Source organism: Corvus brachyrhynchos, unplaced genomic scaffold, assembly GCF_000691975.1.
Source record: "Corvus brachyrhynchos isolate BGI_N302 unplaced genomic scaffold, ASM69197v1 scaffold14, whole genome shotgun sequence".
Classification (NCBI taxonomy): Eukaryota; Metazoa; Chordata; class Aves; order Passeriformes; family Corvidae; genus Corvus; species Corvus brachyrhynchos.
Window position 1 is genome coordinate 10747618 of NW_008239110.1, and position 23771 is coordinate 10771388.

At 40.1% G+C, this 23771-nt stretch overlaps 1 protein-coding gene across 2 annotated transcripts in view; it reads left to right on the forward strand.

Moving 5' to 3' along the window:
* The window catches only part of DSE (dermatan sulfate epimerase), a 33068-nt gene extending 11584 nt beyond the window's left edge, over positions 1–21484 (forward strand). Inside the window, exons 2-6 of one of the 2 annotated variants that reach the window (XM_008637784.2) lie at positions 537–1005; positions 12499–12752; positions 16439–16678; positions 17675–17882; positions 19602–21484. In XM_008637784.2, the coding sequence (XP_008636006.1) occupies positions 590–1005; positions 12499–12752; positions 16439–16678; positions 17675–17882; positions 19602–21366 (2883 nt within the window). In that variant the 5' untranslated portion in view covers positions 537–589 and the 3' untranslated portion in view covers positions 21367–21484. Of the gene's footprint in view, positions 1–536; positions 1006–12498; positions 12753–16438; positions 16679–17674; positions 17883–19601 lie in introns of those variants that run through there. The other variant, XM_017739708.1, reaches the window with a different exon arrangement.
* The last annotated feature ends 2287 nt before the right edge of the window (positions 21485–23771 follow it).

Below are 23771 nucleotides of genomic sequence, written 5' to 3' on the forward strand. Positions count from 1 at the left end.
TTTTTTTCTTTTTTTAAAATGAGGACGTGTCAGAACCAGAGGCCATAAGCACTGTATAAAATGACCCCAGCACAAACCTCCAGCATTCCTCATCTTTCCCTCTCCAGCTGCTAAGATCAGCCAAGACAGCACGCAGGCTTGGCTGCTGCCAGCTCCCTGGCTCTCCCCCTTCCTCCTCCCTTCCCACCCTTCTTCTCTTGCCAGTACCGTCAGCGCTGCTTCATATTAGGCACCATTGCAATTATCTGAGATCTCAAGTACAAGAGCTGTTGTTGTCTCCCTTCACCTGGTATCAGCAACTAGAGGGAAAGATGCGGGAAGGAAGGAAGGGGCTTTCTTCAAAGTGTACAGCTTTTTCTTCTGGATGAATTGCTCAGTAGATGTTTCGACTGAAGTATTCATATAGAAATGATTTGAAAGTCACCTGGACAATACATCGGGTTCTTTAGATGGAATCGCATTTCCTAGAGAAGCTCCTGAATTATAGTCTCACAGATTCATTTTCTAACCCATTCTCTCATGTCCATCTACCACAGGACATTTCAAAGATGGTTTGGCTGCCACTGAGACCTGGAGATCTGATGCCACAATGAGGACTCACACACGGGGAGCCCCAAGTGTGTTTTTCATAAACGCAGTTTGCTTTGCCTTTGCCTGCGGCGCCAGGGAGGACCGAGACGCAATGGTTCCTTTTGTCAACGCCAACTATGACAGCTACCCCATGCTCTACTTCTCCAAGGGGGATGTGGAGTCTCTGCGGCTGCAGGCCAGCACCACGCACCAGCACATTGCGGCTCGTCTGATTGAAGCAGTGCAAACCATGCTGTCGAATCCCCTGGAGTACCTTCCTCCCTGGGACCCAAAGGAGTTCAGCGCTCGCTGGAATGAAATTTATGGCAACAACCTTGGGGCCCTGGCAATGTTCTGTGTGCTCTACCCTGAAAACATCGAGGCCATCAATATGGCCAAGGATTACATGGAGAGGATGGCGGCTCAGCCTAGTTGGTAGATTTTTGTCTTTTTTTTTTTTTTAAGTTGTTCTTACTGTATAAACTGCTTACAGCTGGAGGAGTGAGTGGATGAGTGAATTGCTTAAATTATGTCAGTTGTACTAATATTAATTTTAACAGTGACTAACTTGCTGAATGCATATACCCTCATCTGGACCAGCAGAGACACACAGCTTTTCACCTTCAGTGGACTTACCTTCTTGAAAGTTGATGCTGAAAGGAGCATGACTCTTTGTGCACCACCCTATTTGCTGTAAAAAAAAAAAAAAGTAATCTAAACCCACTCTCAGTCAGAAGGAGTCGTCTCACATCTGGTTTGTGGCAAAGTGCTAAAAGTGTTAATTTTAAATTTTTTTTCCCCAGATTCATACATACCTTTTGGGTAATTCTTCCTTAGGAGGAATTTAGGAAAGGGGGACTTATGAAAAAGGTATAATTAGGTGTAAGTAAAAGTTACACTCTTGGGTTTTTGCAGTCTGCTCTAACATCTGTCTGAGCTTTAGTTCAGACTTACAGCTTCACTTGGCTGCATGGTTCTTGGGCCTCTCCTTAAGACATACTAGGACTTGATAGTTGTCCATGTGATTACTGGAACTGCCTGAGTAACTGGCATTTTGATGACCACCTCCTGGATTAACTTCCCCTGGTTGTGAGTTGTCATCCTACAAGTTACTCTGTCCTCTCTGCACCACACTCTTGCTATGGGGACAGAAGCTAATGTTCTCACTGTAGGAGTGATTCTAGAATTGAGACCCCAAGCTCTCATCCTTTTCATACCCTCCTTCAATTTATCTCCATTTTTTGCTCAGGCAGATGCATTTCCCTTACCTCCCTGCAGCAGCTGCCACTTGGTGCACCTTGCAGACTGCGGTCCAGGATTGCTGTCACTGTGAATAGGTCAGAGGATGGGAATGTGGGCTTTGCCAGGGCAGTGGCTTCTGCCCAGGGCAGTGGCTTCTGCCCAGGGCAGTGAGATGGAGCTGGATGGGGCACTGCTCCCTTCTGTCATAGATGCTGTTCTACAGCTCTGTGGAGACAGCAGCTCAGTAAAAGTGTGAGTCAAGATTCAAGTTAGCACAGGAAGAGAAGCATTAGCTGTTCAAGCAGTATTCATTGCTCAAGCTACTATTCCTTAACTTCTAGTAACCAACTAGTGTCCTGTAAATGTTATCCTTCCATGGACCATCACTGGAATTATGCTGGATTTGAGCTAGCATAACTTGGGATCTATATCCTCCTGATGGGCATGATTAAAGAGGCATGATAGTGTTTGAGTTCCCCCACACTGAGTACTAAAATGGTGAATGCCACAGAAATACATGATCTAGAGCAAAAGAAGTGATGGGAGAGAGAAGGGACACACTGGACATGTATTGCCAGCATGCCACAGAAGAGAGGACATGTGGGATTTGGGAAGAAAAGTATTATCTCAACAGTGGTAGTAATTTCTGAAATCTTCCACTGAAGCATAGCAATACAAAGCTTCAGTCTTAGCTCTGGAGACAGTGTGTGTTTCTCCTGGCACGCTGACAAAGGGATATAGCTTACGCTGGTGAATCCAAGGATGTGTGACCATCTCCAGTAGGAGACAGACCTCTCCAAAGTCAACACCTTCCTCCTTAGTTTCAAAACACTCTTTCTTAACTTGTTTTGGGTAGTGTACAGTTACATGGCCATCTGTTTTAATGAAATAAGAAAGAGGAGGAATCATTATTTCAAGTAGGAGAACTTGTTTGTGTCTCTTTTTTTCAGTTTCCTACATCTCACTCTCTGTCCCACCTGATTTATGTTCCTTGTGTCCTGTGATTCCTGCCCTGGATTGATTGTGGTTGTTCTGTCCCTTGTTATAATGCTCTCCTTTGTCCCAGCTGACCAGATACTAATCAGAACCAAGCAGATATCCCATTTCCACTTGGCTTTTATGTTATTTACCTGCCTCAAACTACTGTTTTTTCTCAAGCAAGTATCTTGCATTACCTTGGTGAAAGAGCAGCTATGCTTTTCCCATCTTTCCCTTCTGATGTAGACATCCCATTCAGCAATCAATCAAGGTTTAATCAGGGTTCTCAGCTTTGCAAGAGAAGTGGCTGCAATGTAGTAGTGGAAGTGCGGAAGGAGGAAACCATAAACATAGGCGATATAGCTGGGCTAAGCTGCCCTTTGTATAACCTCCAGCTGGCCAGCTCTTCAAATGCTGTGACAGAAACATGGATCTGGTTTCCATTTTTGTTTTCCCCCTGAGAACTTATGTCTGAATGCTGTCAGCATGGAGTTGACACTACAGCCCCATCAGTGATGGCAGTAATATAGATCTCTCCCCCTTGTCCAACAGTGGTTTTCAGAAAAGTAGGAATGTGACATCTCTGAGGTATATACTGCACTGTCTGGCTTTGCTCAAATAGGCTAGCAGGTTCAGAGGCTGCAGGAGTGGGCAGGCAGATTGTGTAAATCTGTTTTTCCTAAGAAATTCAAAAGTACCAGAAAATGTTACTGCACGCACTTCCCCACTTAGGATAAGACTAGGAGAATAAACATGATAAATAGGAGCTCTGGCTGTTCTATGAGCTGTTCTGGCAGTGTCACAGTGGTGAAATTTTTTGTCCAGTCTATCTAGGCGTGTTTGGTTTTCCTCAGACTTTGGGAAAATACCATTCTGGGTGATATGAGTGTTGCCCTTATTAAATAATTTGAGGGCACATGTGTTCTGATCCAGAGGGTGGAAAGAAGGAACAGTTGTGATGTTGCCTGACTTTGGAGCCTTGGGTGTTGGGAGAGTCATCTGCCAGAACTCCTTATTTCATCAGTAAAGAGGGCTTTTCCAAAGAGGTATCAGTAAGGTAAGTAAAACAGGACTCTCCTTAAGCCTTCTCAATAATGTAGGTGCCAAGACTGCCATGTAAATGGAAAAATGACTTTTTTATCACTGGCAGATTCATCAACATGTTGGAAAGTTAAATCTGGCATTGGCAGCTTGATTCTTTCAGCAGTGTAATCTGGATTTCTTTTGACTTCTGCTGTCATGGCATTGATTCTAAAACAGCTTTAGAATTAAAAAAAAAAAAAATTCAACTTAATGAGTGCCCTCTAAATTTTGTGGCAATGTTAAGTAAAATTTAAGCCTTACCAGAAAACAAAAGTGTATGTTTTTAGCATGTGCAGTAGTTAAATAAAAGAAATATGCTTTAAAATATCACTGGTTATTTGTTTTCAGAATGCTAGGAGATTAAGGAGACTGATGTTTTAAATTTCTTCTTTGCATTAGTGGAATCCTCAATAGTCTAAATATCGTTCAGTATCCCAGGATACAATTATGAGAAAGTCTACTGGTAATTGATATATACATGGAAGGGGCATGTAATTAAGAACTCTTGTCCTTTCTCATCTATTAAAATAGTCATTTTATGTCACATAATAAAGTACACCCTTAACTGAGTTCCCATTTGTGTCAACTAAGAGGTTGAACCATTTGTCATAACAACCCATGTTGATAGGCGTGCTGCTCATTAGCAGAGCATCCCTAATGGCTACATCCTGGAGTAGGTTTACATTTTAAAATAAACAGAGGGGCACTGGGTAATAGCTAACTGTAACAATCACCCAAAATAATATGGGAACGACATTGTTTTAGGGACTAGCAACAGCAAACAAATGTGCATTAATATTTTAGTTAAAATAGATGAGTGTTAATGATTTTTCCTGTAAAAATTAAAAGCTGGTATTAAATAAACCCCTTGGTTTTCCATGGATTGGATGTCTAAAATCTTACGGAAAGTTTGTCCTTATATTTGAACCATATTATCTTTTTTTAGAGGGAACAGAGGATATTGATGTGTTTTCTGGCATTTTATCTCTGACTGGCCCCTAGAGCACTCCCCACCAGAAGGGCGTTTTGGCTGAGGAGATCTGTACTCGTGATTCTTTCCATATGCCGCTGGCTCGTCCCGTTCCCGCACTGAGCGGAATGATGTAATCAGAGTCACACATTGTGCAGAAATAAGAGTTCAGTCAGATTCTCTGTTTCGGACAAAGCAGCGAAAAACTCTCTTCTTTGCTAAGCCCACCTTGCAAACAAATGCCTTGGGAGTTCACAAATGCCACACTCTTCTTGCAGCAGGAGAGACGTCCTGATTTGCAATGGCCAGAAACAGATTTCTGTGGGTTTGGTTTTGGGGTTTTTTTTGCACATAGTTGATGCCCCATTTTTAAAGACAAGTATGCTACCAATGTGCAGTAAGGTGTGGGATTTAACAGTAAGGCGGCTCTGTGGGTTTCACGGGGCCGATAATTACTGTCAAGCACATGCAGACATTCCAGGGAAATCGCAGCAACTAATGAGAAGCTAATAGGGGGCTTCGGAATAACAAATCTGTGACCTTTCTGCTGCTTTCTTATAAACTAGCAATCACGTAGCCTTCTGTAGTCACTGTTTATTAAAAAGTGTTGGAGCATCCTGTAGGACCCTTGCTGTTAGTATCCAGATAGTGATAGGTGTTGAACAATACAGATTACAAAGTAAAAATAAATACATGTAAATAATTAGATGTGTGGATAACCATTTAACTAAAATAAATTCATATAAATAAATAAAGCAAGTCTCTGTGCTGACACTAGAAATTCGTAACATCTGTTTGACTCCCAATAATCAAGCAGCAGTCATACTCAAAGAAAACTTAGGGGGGCTTTATAAGACTGTGGAATAAAAGTTGGTATAAAAGAAGCTTGGGGGATGCTGATATGCTGTCTCCTACAGAGAGGAAGAAAAAGTAAAGGAAGGGTAGGAGGATTAATTTGGTATCTGGAATATATATTATGTTAGTAAGTGAAATATCAAACCATTATGCTGTTTTTATCTTCTACATATGTAGTGTTTAAAAATAGAAATTGTGCATGTCTATGAAATTAAATGGCTAGCTGGATTTTGGAGAGCTTCTTTAATACCTTGGTTTTAAATTGAAATAGGAGATAAATTGATGCTGAAGTTCTGTGGTAGCTACAGGGAGCTCACTTTGTGGCATGACTGGTATAAAAATTTGCTAAAACAAGAGCCAGAGGTAATCTCTTGAAATAATAAAACAGAATTAAATTTCTGTGTCTGCTTAATATGACACTGAGAACAACTAAAACAGAGTCAGTTCTAGTTTGTTAACATGTCAATACAGAAGCAACATGAGGGATGCTAAAAGCAAGCCCTGTGTGAGAAGGACTCTCTTGTGATCAAAGCCAAAAATGAAAGAAGATCTGAAAGAAGCTTCAGAAGCATCAGAATGATGATCATAGACCTATGAAGAAACAGAGGCAAAGAGGTTAAAAAGGAGATTAAGACTTTTAAGGAACTAAAGTTTTACTTTCCTCCCCTAAGCACCTAAGCAGTACAACTCTATTTTTATTGTAAGCTCTTAAAACTTCTGTCTATATGTTGCCTTTTTTTTTCCACTCTGACATGAATGTAGTCTTTTACATTTAACCACTCCTTTGTCTTTCTTCCTGTCAACTGAGCTGCAATGAACACAAGCATGTGATTTTGGCTGCTGCTGAAACATGACTGGTAATGAGAGAGGGGCAAACCTGTTTTACCTTAGACACCAGGAACATAAATCATCAGTTTTTCAAGTATGTTTTTTATTCTTAACATTTTTGTTGCAAAGGACAGAGCACTAAGGTTGGGCTGATAATGGGGTTTTTGTTTTGGCAGCCAACCAGAAAAATGTGGAAAGGGTGAAAGCTGAGAGGTTGGTTTTCTTTCAAAGAGTCTTCCTTTTTCTTCCCAAAATGACAATTGTAGAATATTGCTCCATTTACTAAGAAAATATTCCATTTGAGCACAAGAAAATACTTTGTTTTGGAGACTTTGTAAGAAAAATATTTAAGATTTGATCTGGTTTATAAAATAAATGTTGGTGGTCTCATTCCCCTTGGCAGGTGTGCTCCCTCTTGGTATGTATGCTTTGTGTGGCCATGGAAGAATATTTCTTTCTTGCCTGATGGGAGGTTCAAAGCTGTATCTGCTTCCCTCAGAACTGGGTCAGGACAACAGCAAGAGTTCCAAGGCATTGCCCTTGGCATTGGGAAGGCTGTACAATTACACAAGTGACCAAGAGGTCAGTTGGCCCCATTATGTGCCTCATTTGCATCCACACTTGACATTTAGGGTGCATGAAATGCAGCTATGCTCTCAGCTGGCTACCATGTTTGAGGTAGATGGCATTGAAATGCTCTGCAGGGCTGTCTTAGAATTAATTTTCACCTGTAAGCCATTAGAAGAGAGTTCTCACTCATTTCCTTTGCATACGCCTAGTGAGATTGTGAATTTTAGTACTGAGGAGGGAGTACTGGCATCCTTCCTTCAGTCTCCACCTCCAGGAGTTATTCTGCAGTATTTTGTCGTGGGAAAGTTTAGAGCATAAAATTCAGGATGTGGGTTACTTGTGTAATGCACGTGTCAGGATGTGCTTAATTCTTCATTTTGCATGCACTGATACCATGTTAGTTGTTGACATAGAGGCAAAAAATCAGATCTCACACTGCTTGGAAGCGTATTCTGTATCTCAGATTAAAGAGGGTTATTTTCCTATTTACTTCAATTTGTTTTTAAGAACTAGATACACAGTGAAGGAAAGATGACTCTAAACATCCCACATCAAGGAACTCACTTGAGCAGTAGAGTTTGATTTAAATCCTGCCTTGAACTGGTCAGACAGTGATTTTTCCCTCCTGGCTTGTATTTCTGAGAGAAATGCTAATAGAATTGTAGAAATGTAGAATTGTTTGGGTTGGAAGAGACCTTAAAGATCATCCAGTTCCAAAACCCCTGCACTGGGCGGGGACACCTTGGACTAGACAAGGTTGCTGAAAGCCCCATCCAGCCCAGCCTTGAACACTTCCAGGTTTGGGGCATCCACAACTTCTCTGGCCAACCTGTGCCAGTGCCTCACCACTCTCAGAGTCAAGAGTTTCTTCCTAACACTTATCTAAATCTCTCCTTTTTAAGTTTAAAACCATTACCTCATATCTTATAATTATCTGCCCATGCAAAAACCCTCTTTTTTGTATGCCCCCCTTTAGGTACTAGAAGGTTTCTCTAAGGTCTCCCTGGAGGCTTCTCCTTTCCAGGCTGAGCAACCCCATCTCTCTCAACCTGTCTGCACAGGAGAGGTGCTCCAGCCCTCTGAGCATCTTTGTGGCCTCCCCTGAACTCGCTCCAATAGGTCCATGTCCTTCTTATGCTGAGGACCTGGAGCAGTTCACAGCACTCCAGGTGGGGTCTTATCAGGGTGGAGTGGAGGAGCAGAATCCCCTCCCTTACCCTGCTGGCCACACTGCTTTTGATGAGCCCAGGACAATTGGCTTTCTGGGCTGCAGGTGCACATCACTGGGTCATGTCCAGCTTTTCATCCACCTGAACCCCAAAATCCACCTCTGTAGGGCTGTTCCCAGTGAATTCTTCTCACAGTCTGTACTCATGTCTGGGATTGCCCAAACCCAGGTGACCCTGCTTTCAGTGAGGAAGTGGTTATTTAGTAGTGAGTAGAGAGAAATTACAGAAACATGTTTCTACTGAGAGAAGAGACAGTAGTAGCATCAGAAATGTTGTCAAGAAATTGAGGGGTTGTAATGATCTTGGCTTTGTTGGTGATAGTGGTTTTTACTTTCCATCCAAAACTTTATGCAAATGGTATGCTTATTTAGAGATTGGAATTGCATTTAATGAGGGTGCTGTGTATACACAGAACAAATGCAGTGCATGCATTATGGTTCTTGGTGTCATGTACTGATCACTGGAAAACAGGGTCTTAATCCCCCCCCTTCAGATTCATTGTTCATTGTAGAAGGTGGCAAATCTAAAACAGATAAACCACGTTGCACCATGCTAAAATTCTTAACACATGTAGGAAAACCATCCTACTTATCCATAATTCCAGTCTTATCCATGATCTCTTTATTTCTCCAGTTTCTTCATGGAGGATTTATATCAAACTGTAAATGTTTAAAATAATGTAACAAAGATATTTTATATGACACAGATGAACAAAACTTGAAAGAACACCCCAGGCATGTATTTATCCTGTGCCATTCACAGGGTTTGTTCAGACAGCAGTTTTTTGTGCAGAACAATGCATATGGCTTTGGATGTTCATGCAGTTTGATCATGAGGTAGCAGACCTGTTCAGCACTTTTTGCTCTTTCATAAATCTTCTCAAGTTTCCAGATAGGCACCTCTTCCAAATATACATATACCTACAGATACAGGTATGTAAGTGTAAAAAGGTGTTGTAGAGGGGTGCCTTTATGTTTTAGAATTTAAAATATGTTTTAGAATTTTTGGAACACTTGCCTTGCTCAAAGTGCATGTGTCTGCAACTAAGTAGTTGTTCTGTATTAAAGAATGCATTATAGATACTTTTATTGCTTTGGATTTTTTGTATTTGTTTTTGTATCATCTGATGCCTTTAAAGGCTGACAAGGCTAATGCAGCCTTGAGGTAGAGGTTACTTGCTGTCATCAGACACAGTTAATTGTGAAGTTGAAGTTCATACTCTCTGATGTTAACTTTTAGTCTTGAGTGGCTTAGAAAATAGCTTGTTGTACAGGGCAAAGTGTTGGCTTGTTTTTACCTATCTTTGTATAAATACATACCACTTTTTCTTAATAGTTAATTGTTAGCCCTGAAAACACTTTTTTCATGTACATTCAGTGCATGCCTGTGGGTCTGCTTTCCCACAGTTTATCAGCTAGGCTATTTACCAAGTCTGACACTGGGAGATGCATTTGAAAAATGAGAACATGATTTAGATACAAAAACCATGTAATGCTTGCTACTTGACCATTCTTCTTGTGAATCATTTTCCACATGTTTGGTGTACATTGCTTGGTTCCCTTGAAACTAAGTTGAGGGGGGGTGCAGTGATTTATAGCAACTAAAGAGTTGTTTCCTCAAAAGAGCTTCACCTTAAGAACAGATGTTGACTGTGGGTTTGTGTGTTTAGAAATGGAGATCTTTAAATCGTCATCTTTAATTTTTCTCTATTACTTGTATGAATCTCCTCTGTGAAATTTTATACAAGACTTAACTGTACAGAAGTGCAATTTGAGGGAAGTTATGACAAAGTTTCTTGTCTAACCCAAGCTGGGTAACTATGTCAGTATGTGTGATTAGGGTGCCTAACATAAGGGTTTTTACACTGAAAGGCTGTGGGGTTTGGGTTTTTTTTTTTTTGGTTGGTTGGTTGGTTGCTTTTTTTTAAGAGATTGGGAGCCTAAATGCAGTTATAACTTCTCAATTTAGCACCTCCTATTTTGCTTTCTATTTTGTCAGAAGCAGTGCCACGGAGACTTATACATGCTCTTACACTGTAGAATTTGATGCAGTATTCTGTTAGAAACTAAACATAAAGTTAGCATACACCTCAACAGTGAAAGTTACAATAAATCAGTTCCACTGGCAAATCCCATTTTTAGTTAAGTCAGGTAAAGATCAGGTTTAAGCAGAATAGGTTTAAGCAGAATCTAACTAGGAGTTTGTGTGTTGTTAAAAGGATACTGAACTTTGAACTAAATATTTTAAATTAGCTCAAATTCTTTCATTGTACTTTTCTTCCACCCTAATGTATAGCTTAGCCTCAAACTCTTTGTAATTGTTCCAAGCAGATGCCTTTAAAGTGAAGTTTCCTGTACCCATTTGAACTCTGATTTCTGAATATGCAAAGGTTTAGTGAAACTAAAAATACTTTGGAAATTAGAATTCATTATATAGCTGATCAAAGGAATGTTTCTGTGTCAAAGGATTCCTGACAGGAATTGTGGTGCCAGAGTGTTGCATATAATTGGCATAGAATGGAACTTTAGTTTTATGTATAGGACCCACAACATTTTAAGGGCTTTTTCAATTATAAGGAAAGATGGAAAAGCAGAAATAGAGAATTAATTGAGATTGACAAATAACCATATAACTCAGATTGATGTATTTAATTTAAATCTGTGAGAACAATATTTCATTTAAAAGAAGGAAAAAAGAATGTTTAACTTCACTGGAAGCGGAAGATGGGATCAAAGCTGAGAGAAGGTGAACAGTTAAAACTATTGGAAATTCAGCTAATCAAAAAGCATACAGAGAGTTTCCTTACATGGAAATATGAATGTGCCAAATTTGAGTCCTTCCAATGATGTTAAAAATATGCTGAAATAAAAATTAAAAGTAATTTTTTCTCACTTGCACATGATGTCTTTTACCATCATTGCAGTGCCTTAGGCTGATGGTCATAATTTCTACACGGTTTATTAATGCATTTGGAATGCTAATAAATGCTTCTGTAGCAGATTTTTTTTGGTTTCATCTTACTCTTTGGGGATTTTTCCTCATCTGTTCACAGTGCTGCTTACATAAACGAAGATGAAATCATATTTTTAGAGTCATAGAATAGTTGAAGCTGGAATGTGTGTGCCTTCAGGAGCACAGCACCATTTCTGCTGATTGTAGTAGAGCACTCAACTCAACAATTTAAATTCATTTCTGCTGATTGTAGTAGAACACTCATCTCAACAATTTAAATTCATTTCTGTAATAAAAAATATATGGAAAAAAAAGTGAAAGAGGAGAACAAGCATGAAAGCAACTGATGATTTTTCAGGTTATAAAAGCTTATTTTCACTATGTATTCCTACACATTTTCTTTTCTGTAGGACCATGGCCTGGAAGTACTGTAAGTACTGCAATACTAAAGTCTTTGATACACAATGGATGCTTGATTTAAGAGGAGTAAGTCTTCCATACTACCTATATTATGAGTTTTCTTGGTATAAATTTACTATTTTGCTAAGTTCAGTGTAACCATTGGATACAAGCCAGTAGTTCCTAGAAAATAATTTTGAGTATTGACAGCGTTTTACCTCTTTTCTATTTTAGCATTTAAAAAACCCCAGTGTTTATTAAGTATGTTAGTTTGAACTGTAGTCAAAGTTTCATCTTCCCTACTTCTGTCCTTGAATGCATTTGGGACATGAAGAAACAGTATAGTGAGTTATTTTATTATACTTACTTTAAAGACAGCTTTAGTCCCACAGGCACCATTTATCATCAACTGACTCCTTTGGAAAGGAAAAAAGATTTGTTACAGGATGTTGGAGGAGTATAAACCATGGCATATTACTTCATCACAAAAATTATATGAATCTTTCTTCAGATGAATAGATTCCATTTCTGTACAATCAGTATTCTGCCTATCTCTCTCCTAGCAAAACCCAGAATATTTCAAACATTTTTCTCATATTTAGCAACTTAATCTTTCTAATAAAGTTCATGAGCTTTGAAGGCTAATATTGTCCATACTTAGGATAGGAAAGAAAGGTCTCAAGACTTGGTAAGTAGCTGTGTTAAAATTCAACAGGAATTGTCTAACTTTGGAGACTTTAGGTCATATACATATCACAGTACAGTAAGGAGGGAAACTAAGTAGGTGAAACTCAATTAATTGCCATCTTTCTTTATTGACAGGCTAGTGAAGGATGCCCCCTGGGATGAGGTCCCTCTTGCTCACTCCTTGGTTGGTTTTGCCACTGCATATGACTTCTTGTACAGCTACCTTAGCAAGATTCAACAGGAGAGATTTCTTGAAGTGATTGCCAATGCCTCAGGATATATGTACGAAACATCATACAGACGTGGATGGGGCTTCCAGTACCTTCACAACCACCAGCCTACCAACTGTGTGGCCCTGCTGGCTGGAAGCCTGGTTCTGATGAATCAAGGTATGTGCTAAGCCATAGGAATGTTTTTTCTGAAGTGTGTCAACTCAAATCAGCCACTTATGCAGCAAAGTTCAGGATTTGATAAAAATGCCTCTGAGTGTACTCCAGTATTGGATTTGCTCTTTTGCTGCTTAGTAAAATTTAATTTACTGAGCAGAACAAAAGTCTGTGGGCAGATGTACAAGGCATGATGTGTGTGTATATAAATTCAGTTTTCTAAGTGATTCTGAAATTCTCACCTCACAGTTTGTAGGAGTTAAAAATCTCCTTGTGTACAATGTATCCAGCCCTGATTCACGGGCAGTGTCTTTCAGTGTAGATTGTCAATGTAGAACGATGCACTTGGTCTCCTTACACAAAGCATTGTGAAAGTCAGCAGTCAGAAACACCCAGTGCTCTGACCTGGGAGCCAGACAACAGGATAACCTGGAGTTTCATCCAAGACTTCTGTCCTGTCACCTGGGAGAGCTGCAAAAGTGTAACTTTATCCACCCAAATGCCACAGCTTAGGACCCGTCTTCCCAAAAGCCTTTTCTGTGGAGATAAGCAGGGCTGTACTTTCTTCCCTCTGAACTCTGCCATTGCACCGCACAACCAACTTTTGTGCCTGGTGTCCTCCTCTTCTTTGCTTTGGGGACATAAAACCATCCTTCCCATTTCCAAAGTGAATACCCTGGCCAGTAGCTTTTGCCTGATCTATCGGGGGGTATCCCTGTCCTCCTGGAGAATGCAAGTCAGAGTCAGAGAGAGAGATCAGGTAAGCAATCCTGACTTTAAACCCCAGAGGTACTTCAGCTGAGAGATGAAAGTCGTGGAGCCAGCTTCTGCTTTTATAAGAATGAATCAGTATTTCATCAGGTGATTATTTTATATGTGCTGGAAGTATTTTGAAAACATTGTTCCCAATGGAACTACTTACATGCTGCCAGTCCAGGAAAATCTAGTTTCTAGATGCTGATGGTGTTGCCAAGCTGCTCAGCCCTGCCAAGCACAGGCACATCTGCACATCACTGGAGCTTTCAAATGCTGAAAGAAGTGTGACAAAAAACTGTGGCACCTACTGTGTTTGGAGGGTCATTTTTTGCTAAGTGCCTGTCAAAACAAACACACTGACTGATGTGTATATGTTGAAAAGCATCAAGAGCATGTGTGGAAGTTATTCCCTATCCTCCTGTCTTGCCTTCCACAAATTGAATGTTTATCCAGTGGGTTTGCTAAATTTCATATAATTCCATCCTTCCCTAAGCCTTTGTTGGTGCAGAAAGCTGGCAGTTTGCAAGATGATTCTGCTTTTCATTAAGATATAGACCATAAGTATGCCTTGTGACAGTGAAAACATCACAAAGCTGGGCAATATTTTTTTCACTAAAGTGATGGTGTTTGGGGGGAGGAGGAAGGAGAAAAGCAGGAAATTCATGAATTCTTGAGCATTTTGAAAATAGTAGTAATATTTCAAATGAAAATAGGTCAAAACAGACTGTACATTTCTAAATTAAAATTTTAGGTTTTGATATAGAACAACTTTATTTTTTAAAAAATAGCAACTTAAATGTGGTTTTTCTGTTGGTATAAAATTTAAAAAACCCTCTAATTCCAATATGAAAGAAAATAATCTGAAGGAGAAAAAAAAAGGGAGGAAAAAAAGGGGTGAACATATTATGCTTCTCTATCAGATACCTAACAATTGCAAATAATGTATCCCAGTGTAGACCTTTCTCACAGAAGGTTTAAATTCCAGCTAGTAAGTTTAAACACAATTCAGCTATTGAAGCTTGTAGAGACTAAATAGCCAATTTAAAAGAATGTAAATGTTGCTATAGGAATGAAAAATGAAACTAATTGAAATTGATTCTAGGCACGTGCATATGGTGAAGTCTTTGCACTTAGACACATGCAGGTATTCAAAATAGAAACTTGAGTAAGGCCTTGATATTGATATAGATACATGGTTTATATACTGCTAAATTTAGGTGAGATTTGTTCTGGTTTGTCATGTAGCCTGACAGAGTGTTGAGTCTTTTTTCATTTCAATATATTATTCTTCTAGTGTGCTACAAGTATAGAGTTACAGCATCGATATACACTAAGTAAACAGAACTTAATGCATGACAGTGGTAAAGGCACTGTACTGAACCATGGCAAATAACATTCTTGCTGCAGTCAAAAACTAGCTTCCCTTTTATGTCACAAGGGAAAACAGGAGTGGAAACCTTCAGGATTTTATTCTGACAGACCACCGTGCTGCCAACTCCATCAAAAAAAACCCCTGTTGCTCAGGCCTTCCCCATCACAGTTTTCTCTTCAGCCAGGTGTTCAAAATACCATGTTAGACTCACATTATCTGTTTTGCTTAGACACTGCTATTTTTTTTCTCTCTGTTAACTGAGCAGGATTTGGCAGCCTTGACTAGTAGGATGTCTGAATTACTCATCGCGCCGCTGAGCATAAATACAGTGTTGGTGGCAATGAGATTAAACACTCTGAGTAACAGGATTGAATGTAGCTCCTACTCCCTTAGCCTGGCACATGTGCTTCATTCAGCCTGCACTGCTTCACCACATAGTGGGGTGTAATGTGCCAGCTGGGCTTTGCTACAGGGCGGAATTAAGTGTGGTTAAATCTGTGCCCAGACACCTTGAGCTGGGAGAACATGAAGTTGCCATGTAGAAGCATGAGGCAGTTGATCTCTGTTTAGTCCTACCTCTCTTGCTACTCAATCCGAAAGAAAATAAGAGAAGGCACGAAGCCTTTCCTCTGCTGGGTTCCATGTGCTGACTTCTGCAATACATAAATGCTGTGCTGAGGCCCTCATGCTTGTGCTTAGTGAAAGCAGACTGGCACTGAGGAGGTTTCTTGTGACCTCTTCCAGGGTCTTGATTTGTGTAGAGCAGACCAAAATAGTAAAATCTCTGAAATGCTTTTCTTTAGAAAAACTAAAACTGCTTAGGGCTTCTATATGTGGAGGCTGAGAATTTATCTACTTGGAAGATTAATTTTATTCTGGAATTGAGGAATCTACTTTTGCAATGACTCATGCAAAGCTCTTCCAAAATAGCTTTTATTTAGATAACCCTTTAGGTTGTACAACAAACTGAAAATATAAGTAGAACAGAGCAGGTCTTAAAATAGAGCATGAGTTAGTAGAATATCAGTTAACTGCAGCTCAGATGTGAACTTTTTTACTTTTTTAGTCTCTGAGGATCTCCTTATCATGCTGGTGATCCTGCCAGTGAAAAATGACTGATCAGAATTGTTGCATTGTTGGAGCCCTCTAGTGGGGCCATTGGTTTGTTTTCATAGAGCTTTAATTTGAAATGCAATAGTCTTGGTTTGCCTCTTCCCTTTTTGCATGTCCTGACCACATTAAGGAAATTTCCTTTTAAGTTGTAAAACAGCACAGTCCCACATTATTGGGAAAGGTGTTTGATAGATTATCCCATGCTCATGTGACCTTGCTTTGCTGTGTTTAAATACGGTATTTTATTTTTCACCCTAGAGGTACAGAGATGCTGCAGCAGTAGGTTGTATTATAGACCCCGTTAACCAAGGGGTTAGCAGTAGGTTGTATTTAACCCCTTTAGGGTTGCAGATTCCTTGCTGTGAAGGATCCCACTGTGGGGGTACAGATGGCACCATCTATGAACTGTTGTGTTGTAATTAGTTTTGCCAATGACTTTTTCTTTCAGGCTACCTTCAGGAAGCTTACTTGTGGACCAAGCAAGTGTTGGCAATCATGGAGAAGTCAGTAGTCCTGCTGCAGGAGGTCACAGATGGCTCCCTCTATGAAGGGGTGGCATATGGCAGCTATACAACCAGATCACTGTTTCAGTACATGTTTCTTGTCCAAAGGCATTTTGACATCAATCATTTCAGCCACCCCTGGCTCAAGCAGCACTTTGCATTTATGTACAGGACTGTCCTGCCAGGTAGGTCCTTTGGGTGAATGAAGAGGAATCTCTTTATTTTTGAAGCAGCAATAAATTTTATACTTGAAACAGGCCATTTTAAAACAACACTCTACTTGGATTTTTTTCAAAATAACCATTTCCTTGGATTTTACCTTCATCAGTCATCAAAACAGTAACATCCTTGTTTATCACTGCCTACTAATGAGGGACACCTTCCACTAGCCCAGGTTGCTCAAAGCCCTATCCAACCTGGCCTTGAACACTGCCAGGAATGGAGCATCCACAGCTTCACAACCTGTTCAAGTGCCTCACTATCCCCACAGGAAAGAACCTCTTCCTTATATGTAAACTAGGTCTACCCTCTTTCAGTCTAAAGCTGTTACCCCTTGTGTTGCTTATTTGCAGGACACTTCATTAGGAACTGATATTGCGCAAATTCCTAGTTAAAAAATCTTTGGTTACTCTCTTGGAACCCCAGATCTATCCATGTATGTAAGGGGGGCTGAATGCAGCTTTGGTGTGCCAGCAAAGGCGCATAAGGAATTGTGCTGACTCCGTGTGAGACCTCAGGCATCCTTTGGGAAGAGGTTCCTAAGAGCAAAATGAACTCACAGTGATGGTTTCAAGGTGAAGCTGATTATTTTGTTCTTTGGGGACACCTCTGGTTTATTCCTTTGGAGAGTATAGATTCGCATTAAAAAAATAAAAGCTGTAAAGGGAAAGTTACCTTTGCCAGATTTAAATGAGGAGAGGAAGTGGATTGCATCTTACATTTTGTGTAGTACTTTGGCTGTCTGTAGCCCAAAGCCAAAGAAGAAAGGTGAATATTCAAGTTAGCTGCAGCAGAAGGAAGGTGCTCCTGTGTAACCTATTTACGGCTCATTTACAAGCAGGTCTATAAACATCTGAAAAAGCTGCTCTGTTTGCACTGCTTGGCTTCACCATCATGCTCTTCAAAAGCATCTTTGTGTGCTTATTTGTTCTTTCTTACATTCCTTTTCACTTTTTCCCAAGGGTTCCAGAGGACTGTGGCCATCGCAGATTCCAACTATAACTGGTTCTACGGGCCAGAGAGTCAGCTGGTGTTTCTCGACAAATTTGTCATGCGCAATGGCAGTGGGAACTGGTTGGCAGAGCAGATCAGAAGGAACCGAGTGGTGGAGGGCCCGGGCACACCATCCAAAGGGCAGAGGTGGTGCACTCTCCACACTGAATTTCTCTGGTATGAAAGGGAATGAGTGGGCTCAAAAGGAACCTGGCAGCTGTTTGCTGTTAGTGATAGTTCATTATCTTTAGATGTGCACCGTAGAAGCCAGGATCAGGCTGTCCATGTGCCACCCAGGGTCATGAGGCACAGAAGAACTTCTTCACTTAGCACAGATACACCATACTGGTTGCCACAGTGAGCACCCTGGTCTTGTCCTACGTCTGCTTTTATGGTTTCTTTCCACTGTCTATTGCTTTCATAGAATATAGACCATTCCAAAGGAACCGAAAATTTTCCTGTATATAGTCTTTGTTCAATTTGGTCTATTCTAATGGGGTTTAATCCTGTTGTGTTCTTTTATAATTAATTAGGCAAATATTTAAAACATAGTTTTCTTTCAAAAGTTCTGTGAAATAGTATAAATTTTCTTTTAAAAGCTGAATAATCCAAGCAGTAAGGCTACTGTTAACTGGATTTGCACACTAATTTGCAAGATATGCTTGGAAAAAATGCCATGCTAGATGGATATTTTTCCATGCAATTTCCAGCTATGCTAACTTCTATGTCAATCTTCTAAAAGTAAGAAATTAAAAGACTTAAGAAGCTTAAATCCACATATGAATTCCCTTGGTTTGGGGAGATAACAAGAATATTTTTGAGGAGTCAGTGTAGCTCTCTCTCTCTCTTGCAAGAAAAATCTTATTGAATATCTGTTAGTTTGCATTTATGATGTGCACATTAGAGTGCATGTTTGTTAGGTTCCAGGCAGCCTTCATCTTGTTACTTGCAAAATACAGAATCTCTCCTCTACAACTTCATCCCATCACTGTTTTCTCCTGTCTCTTCATGGAAATTCTGGGACTTTCTAGGGCCTGCCAGAAGCTCCTGGTTAGCTGTAAGAATAAATCTGATTCCGGAACCGTCTAACAGAAATATTACTGGGCTTAATATGGTTTTGTATATTTTGGTTGCTTAAAAACAATGCCAGAAGGTTAAGTTTTGTTTTGGATTTTTGTTGTTTTAACTCCCATAGATAAAATTGTAGTCATTGTAACCTTTTCTGGAATAAAGGCTTCTTTTTAAACAAAATGTCTTATATCTTACAATTTATAAAAGAAAAACCATGAAAATTTTTCTTCAGCCTAGTTTCGAGAAAGACACTAACATACATTAACTGATATAAATAATAAACATTTATCCTTTAGAGTGCCTTTTCATTAATTTTTAATTTATTGCCTATTCTGTTTGAAGACTACAGACTTCTGTAATCATCCTTTTGGGGAAACTGATACTCTGCTTCTCTTTGTTAAGTAGTCAGTAAATAGGCACAAATGCTGATGTCTAGTGCAGAATAGGCAGTGTCTGCAGCTTGATCTAATCTGCCTTTTTTAAACATCTGTGTTACAGAGTAGTTTTATGACTATATAAGACAAAACATGGGTAGTTTGAAATTAGTGTTACTCTTCTTTTTGAACTGCAGAAAGATTGCTTGCTCCAAATGAAGAGCAGATGCTTTCAGCTGTTATTCTGTAAAAAACACACAACAAATTTGTGTAGGAATTAATGTGATGAATACTAATTACATCTATATGATTAGGAAGCATAACTGTGGGCTTTATATTTTTGGCCTGCTCCTTGATGTAAATATTGGATGGATTTTGAGTTGTGTACAAGTGCTGACAATGGAATCAGCCAAGTGATTTTTAACTGCATTTTTGTCACCTTTTTTCACAGGTATGATGCAAGTTTGCGCTCTGTACCTCCACCAGACTACGGGGTTCCTAAGCTGCATTATTTTGAGGACTGGGGAGTGGTAACTTATGGAAGTGCTTTGCCAGCTGAAATCAACAGGCCTTTCCTTTCCTTCAAGTCAGGAAAGCTGGGAGGACGTGCAATATATGATATTGTTCATAAGAACAAGTACAAAGAGTGGATCAAGGGGTGGAGGAACTTCAATGCTGGCCATGAGCACCCAGACCAGAACTCCTTTACTTTTGCTCCCAACGGCGTACCTTTCATAACAGAAGCTCTGTATGGGCCAAAATATACTTTTTTTAATAATGTGTTGATGTTTTCCCCTGCTGTGTCTAAGAGCTGCTTCTCCCCATGGGAAGGGCAGATTACAGAAGACTGTTCCTCAAAGTGGCTTAAATATAAACATGACTTGGCTGGCGACTGTCAGGGACGAGTGGTTGCCGCCACAGAGAGAAGCGGGGTGGTTTTTATCAGGGGAGAAGGAGTGGGTGCATACAATCCTAAACTGAAGCTGAGAAAATTACAGCGAAACCTCATACTTCTCCATCCCCAGCTTCTCTTGCTAGTGGACCAAATCCACCTAGAAGATGACAGTCCTCTGGAGGCAGCAACCAGTTTCTTCCACAATGTGGATGTGCCTTTTGAAGAAACAGTTGTTGATGATGTCCATGGGGCCTTTATTAGGCACCGTGATGGGATATATAAGATGTACTGGATGGACGACACTGGCCACAGTGAGAAAGCCACCATTGCCTCACGGATGTATCCCCGGGGCTACCCCTACAATGGAACGAACTACGTGAATGTAACGACCCTGCTGCGGCACCCCCTCACGAGGGCCATTTACCTTTTCATTGGGCCCTCTGTGGACGTGCAGAGCTTCACTGTCCGTGGAGATTCCCCGCAGCTGGAGGTCTTTGTGACCACTGGTGAGCACGCCTACGCCGTGTACCTGTGGCCCGTCGAGGACGGCTCCCGCTCCACCTTTGCACAGGTTATTGCAGACCGCCAGAAAATTGTCTTTGACCGAGCCTCTGCCATTAGGACCTCCACAGTGCCAGAAGTGAAGGACTACATAGGGATCGTGGAGAGGAACCTGCAACACTTTAAGCCTGTTTTCCAGCAGCTTGAGAAGCAGATCCTGTCTCGTGTACGCAACACAGCCAGCTTTAGGAAGACTGCTGAGCGCCTGCTGAGGTTTTCAGATAAGAGACAGACAGAGGAGGCCATTGACAGGATATTTGCAATCTCACAAAGGCAGCAGCAGCAGCAGCGTGGCAGAGCAAAGAAAAACAAAAAGGTAGCCAAAGGCTACAAATTTGTTGATGCTGTTCCTGACATTTTTGCACAAATTGAGGTAAATGAAAGAAAAGTGCGACAAAAGGCACAGACTCAAGCACAAAAAGAGTTGCCTGTAGATGAAGATGAGGAAATGAAAGATCTTCTGGATTTTGCAGATATCACTTACGTGAAGCACAAAACTGGGTTGTCAATCAAAGGCCGATCAGGGCTGGCACAGATGGTGACGACTGCTCGAAGTAGTGCCCCATCAATATCAGCTTCTTATACTCGCCTCTTCCTGATTCTCAACATTGCTATTTTTTTTGTCATGTTAGCAATGCAGCTCACATATTTCCAGAAGGCCAAGAGACTGCATGGCCAAAGATGTCTGTATGCAATACTTTTAGTAGACAGCTGTATATTATTGTGGCTGTATTCTTCCTGTTCTCAGTCACAATGTTAGCAGAAGACCTCTACTAGTTGACCAGTTTATGGTCATATATGTCTATGCAAAAGCATTAACCCTAATAGGGCCAAAGTTTATATAGTCTTTTTTTTTTTTTTTTTTTCCTGAAACATTCCAAAAACAGCTGGGGAAAGATTAATGTCTATGCAAAAGCATTAACCCTAATAGGGCCAAAGTTTATATAGTCTTTTTTTTTTTTTTTTTTTTTCTGAAACATTCCAAAAACAGCTGGGGAAAGATTGTTTTCAGACCAGAAGGGATTAAAGAATAGGGCAAGCAATGAATATCTCCAAAAACTCAGTACTTAATAAGTACTCCTCGTTCGTGTTTTGAGTTGGGCCTCACATCTGAGGGAATGTTATGTTTTGTCCATCAGAGTTCAGTAATGTAAAGTTGTAATTAATTTTTTGGTGAGAAGAGCCCTCCTGGTAGGTTTGTTTCTAAGGTCTTTTTTTATACAGAATTTGATTTCCATGTAGTGAGTTTTCATTTCAGGCTGCTAGGGATGTCTCTGGACATTCTCCTAAGATGAGGACATTCAAACGTATGTATACGAGGCAGATCTTAGCAGTAGACTTCATTTCTCTCTGCCAAACCAAAGAATGGCTCAGTATGGGACACCCCTGTATCATTATTGCAGACCCTTATATTGTGTCATCTCTACCATGCTTTACAGACTGGCTCAGTGGGGAAATGACAGTCATGTCAGTGCTTGCCAAGTGAGAGGCACATCACTAGTAAGCAGTAGAAGGCAAATATGGGGTTAATTCAAAGTAGAACAGAATGCAATTCTCAGGAAAAAAAGCCACATTTCTGTTTTAGCCAAGTGTAGGCTGTAGAATGCTGAATTCTGCAGGGTCTGTTCTCCATTTTACAAGGCAGGGTTTCAAGAAAGTTTTCTATAGTTTGAAGCACGTCTTAGTAGGGAAATAATATCCTAAATCAATGTCCTTCCATATGTAATTTTAAAAATACAAAGAACCAAAGCAATCCTGCGGTAACCTCAGCAACTGCCAGTATGGAAAAATATGTATTAAGGAAGTATTTAATGCCTTTTTTCTTTTCACATGGCTAGAAAGAGGACAGTTAAAATTTTGTGAACAGCCTGTTCTCTATAAAGTACCAGCAAGGGTTCTGCAAGCTCTTGGTGGCCCCAGGTCAATTATTTGGGGATTAGTGGTTAATGGAATCATGTGGTCTATGACAAAAATAAGTTTGACATCTCCACATATATTCCCTCTGTTCATTAAACTAATTTCAAAAATTCATAGCTATTTGAGAGAATGGAAGCTCTATGGAATTGGGGCATACCTGTATGTCTTTACAGAAAAACAATTCTTCAGTACATTTGCTAAATAAAAGCATTATAATTATCTCTATGGAAAAGTTGTTTTTATTTTATTTAAATATTTTTACTGATAATGACAGTAATTATATTCATCAGCACTTGGTTCAAACCACAAACCTTTGTTTCCCCTTCTTTACACCATTTAGATGTATGTTCTACATTACTCCTGTTAAGCCTTCTGCAAGTCTATGTGTTGAAATGTGATAAGCTTTCCTTGTCTAAATATCTTCAGTGAATAGGTCAGAATATTTTCACTAGCTTCCAGCTACTGAGTCAGTTCAGAGCACTGTATTCACATAAATAAGCTCTACTGCAGTCTCCAATGCCTGGATTTATTCAATGAAATTGGCTACATTTTATCTGAGCAAAGATTTAGGTACCCAGTTAATTTCTGATCCATGCATCATCACTGGATTATGAGAGTATTCAGACAGTAACTCAGCCCACCTAAGACCTTGGAACACCTTCAAAACATACCTTCCCCTTTTCCCTAATTGCTAAAGGCATATGAGATGATTAATTGTCTATTTCAACTCACTTTATTTCTTATGGCAAAGGGAGCTGAGCCTGGGGAGTATCATCCATATAGGTCCATGTGGGTAGTGGTGCCTACTGAAAGCAACTAAATTGTGACAGGCTGTGGATAACTTGAAAACTCTTTATTTCTGCCTTTGCACTGTGATGACATAAAGACATGCAAAAATAGCTGTTGGCTTATGTTCAATTTTAAAGACACTGTTAGTTTTTCAGTATTAGGTGATACTATTATTGGCACGAAACACCAAAAAGTCAAGGGTTTATTTCATGTCCATGCACATTTCCCCTATGTCAATTTGCTATTGCTTTGAACAACCAGAAAGCCACCTTGTAGTCTAGAAGACTTGAGAAGTGCCTGCAGTTCTTTGTCTGCTTTGTAGTGTGGCATCTAATTTCTAGGGTGGGATTTTGTGTAGCTGTCAAATGAAACTGCAGAGATTAGAAATTAAGGTATGGTTTTGCATGTTAGCTCTCATTTACACTACACTTCTCAGCAGTCTTCCAGCAGTGCCAAGGG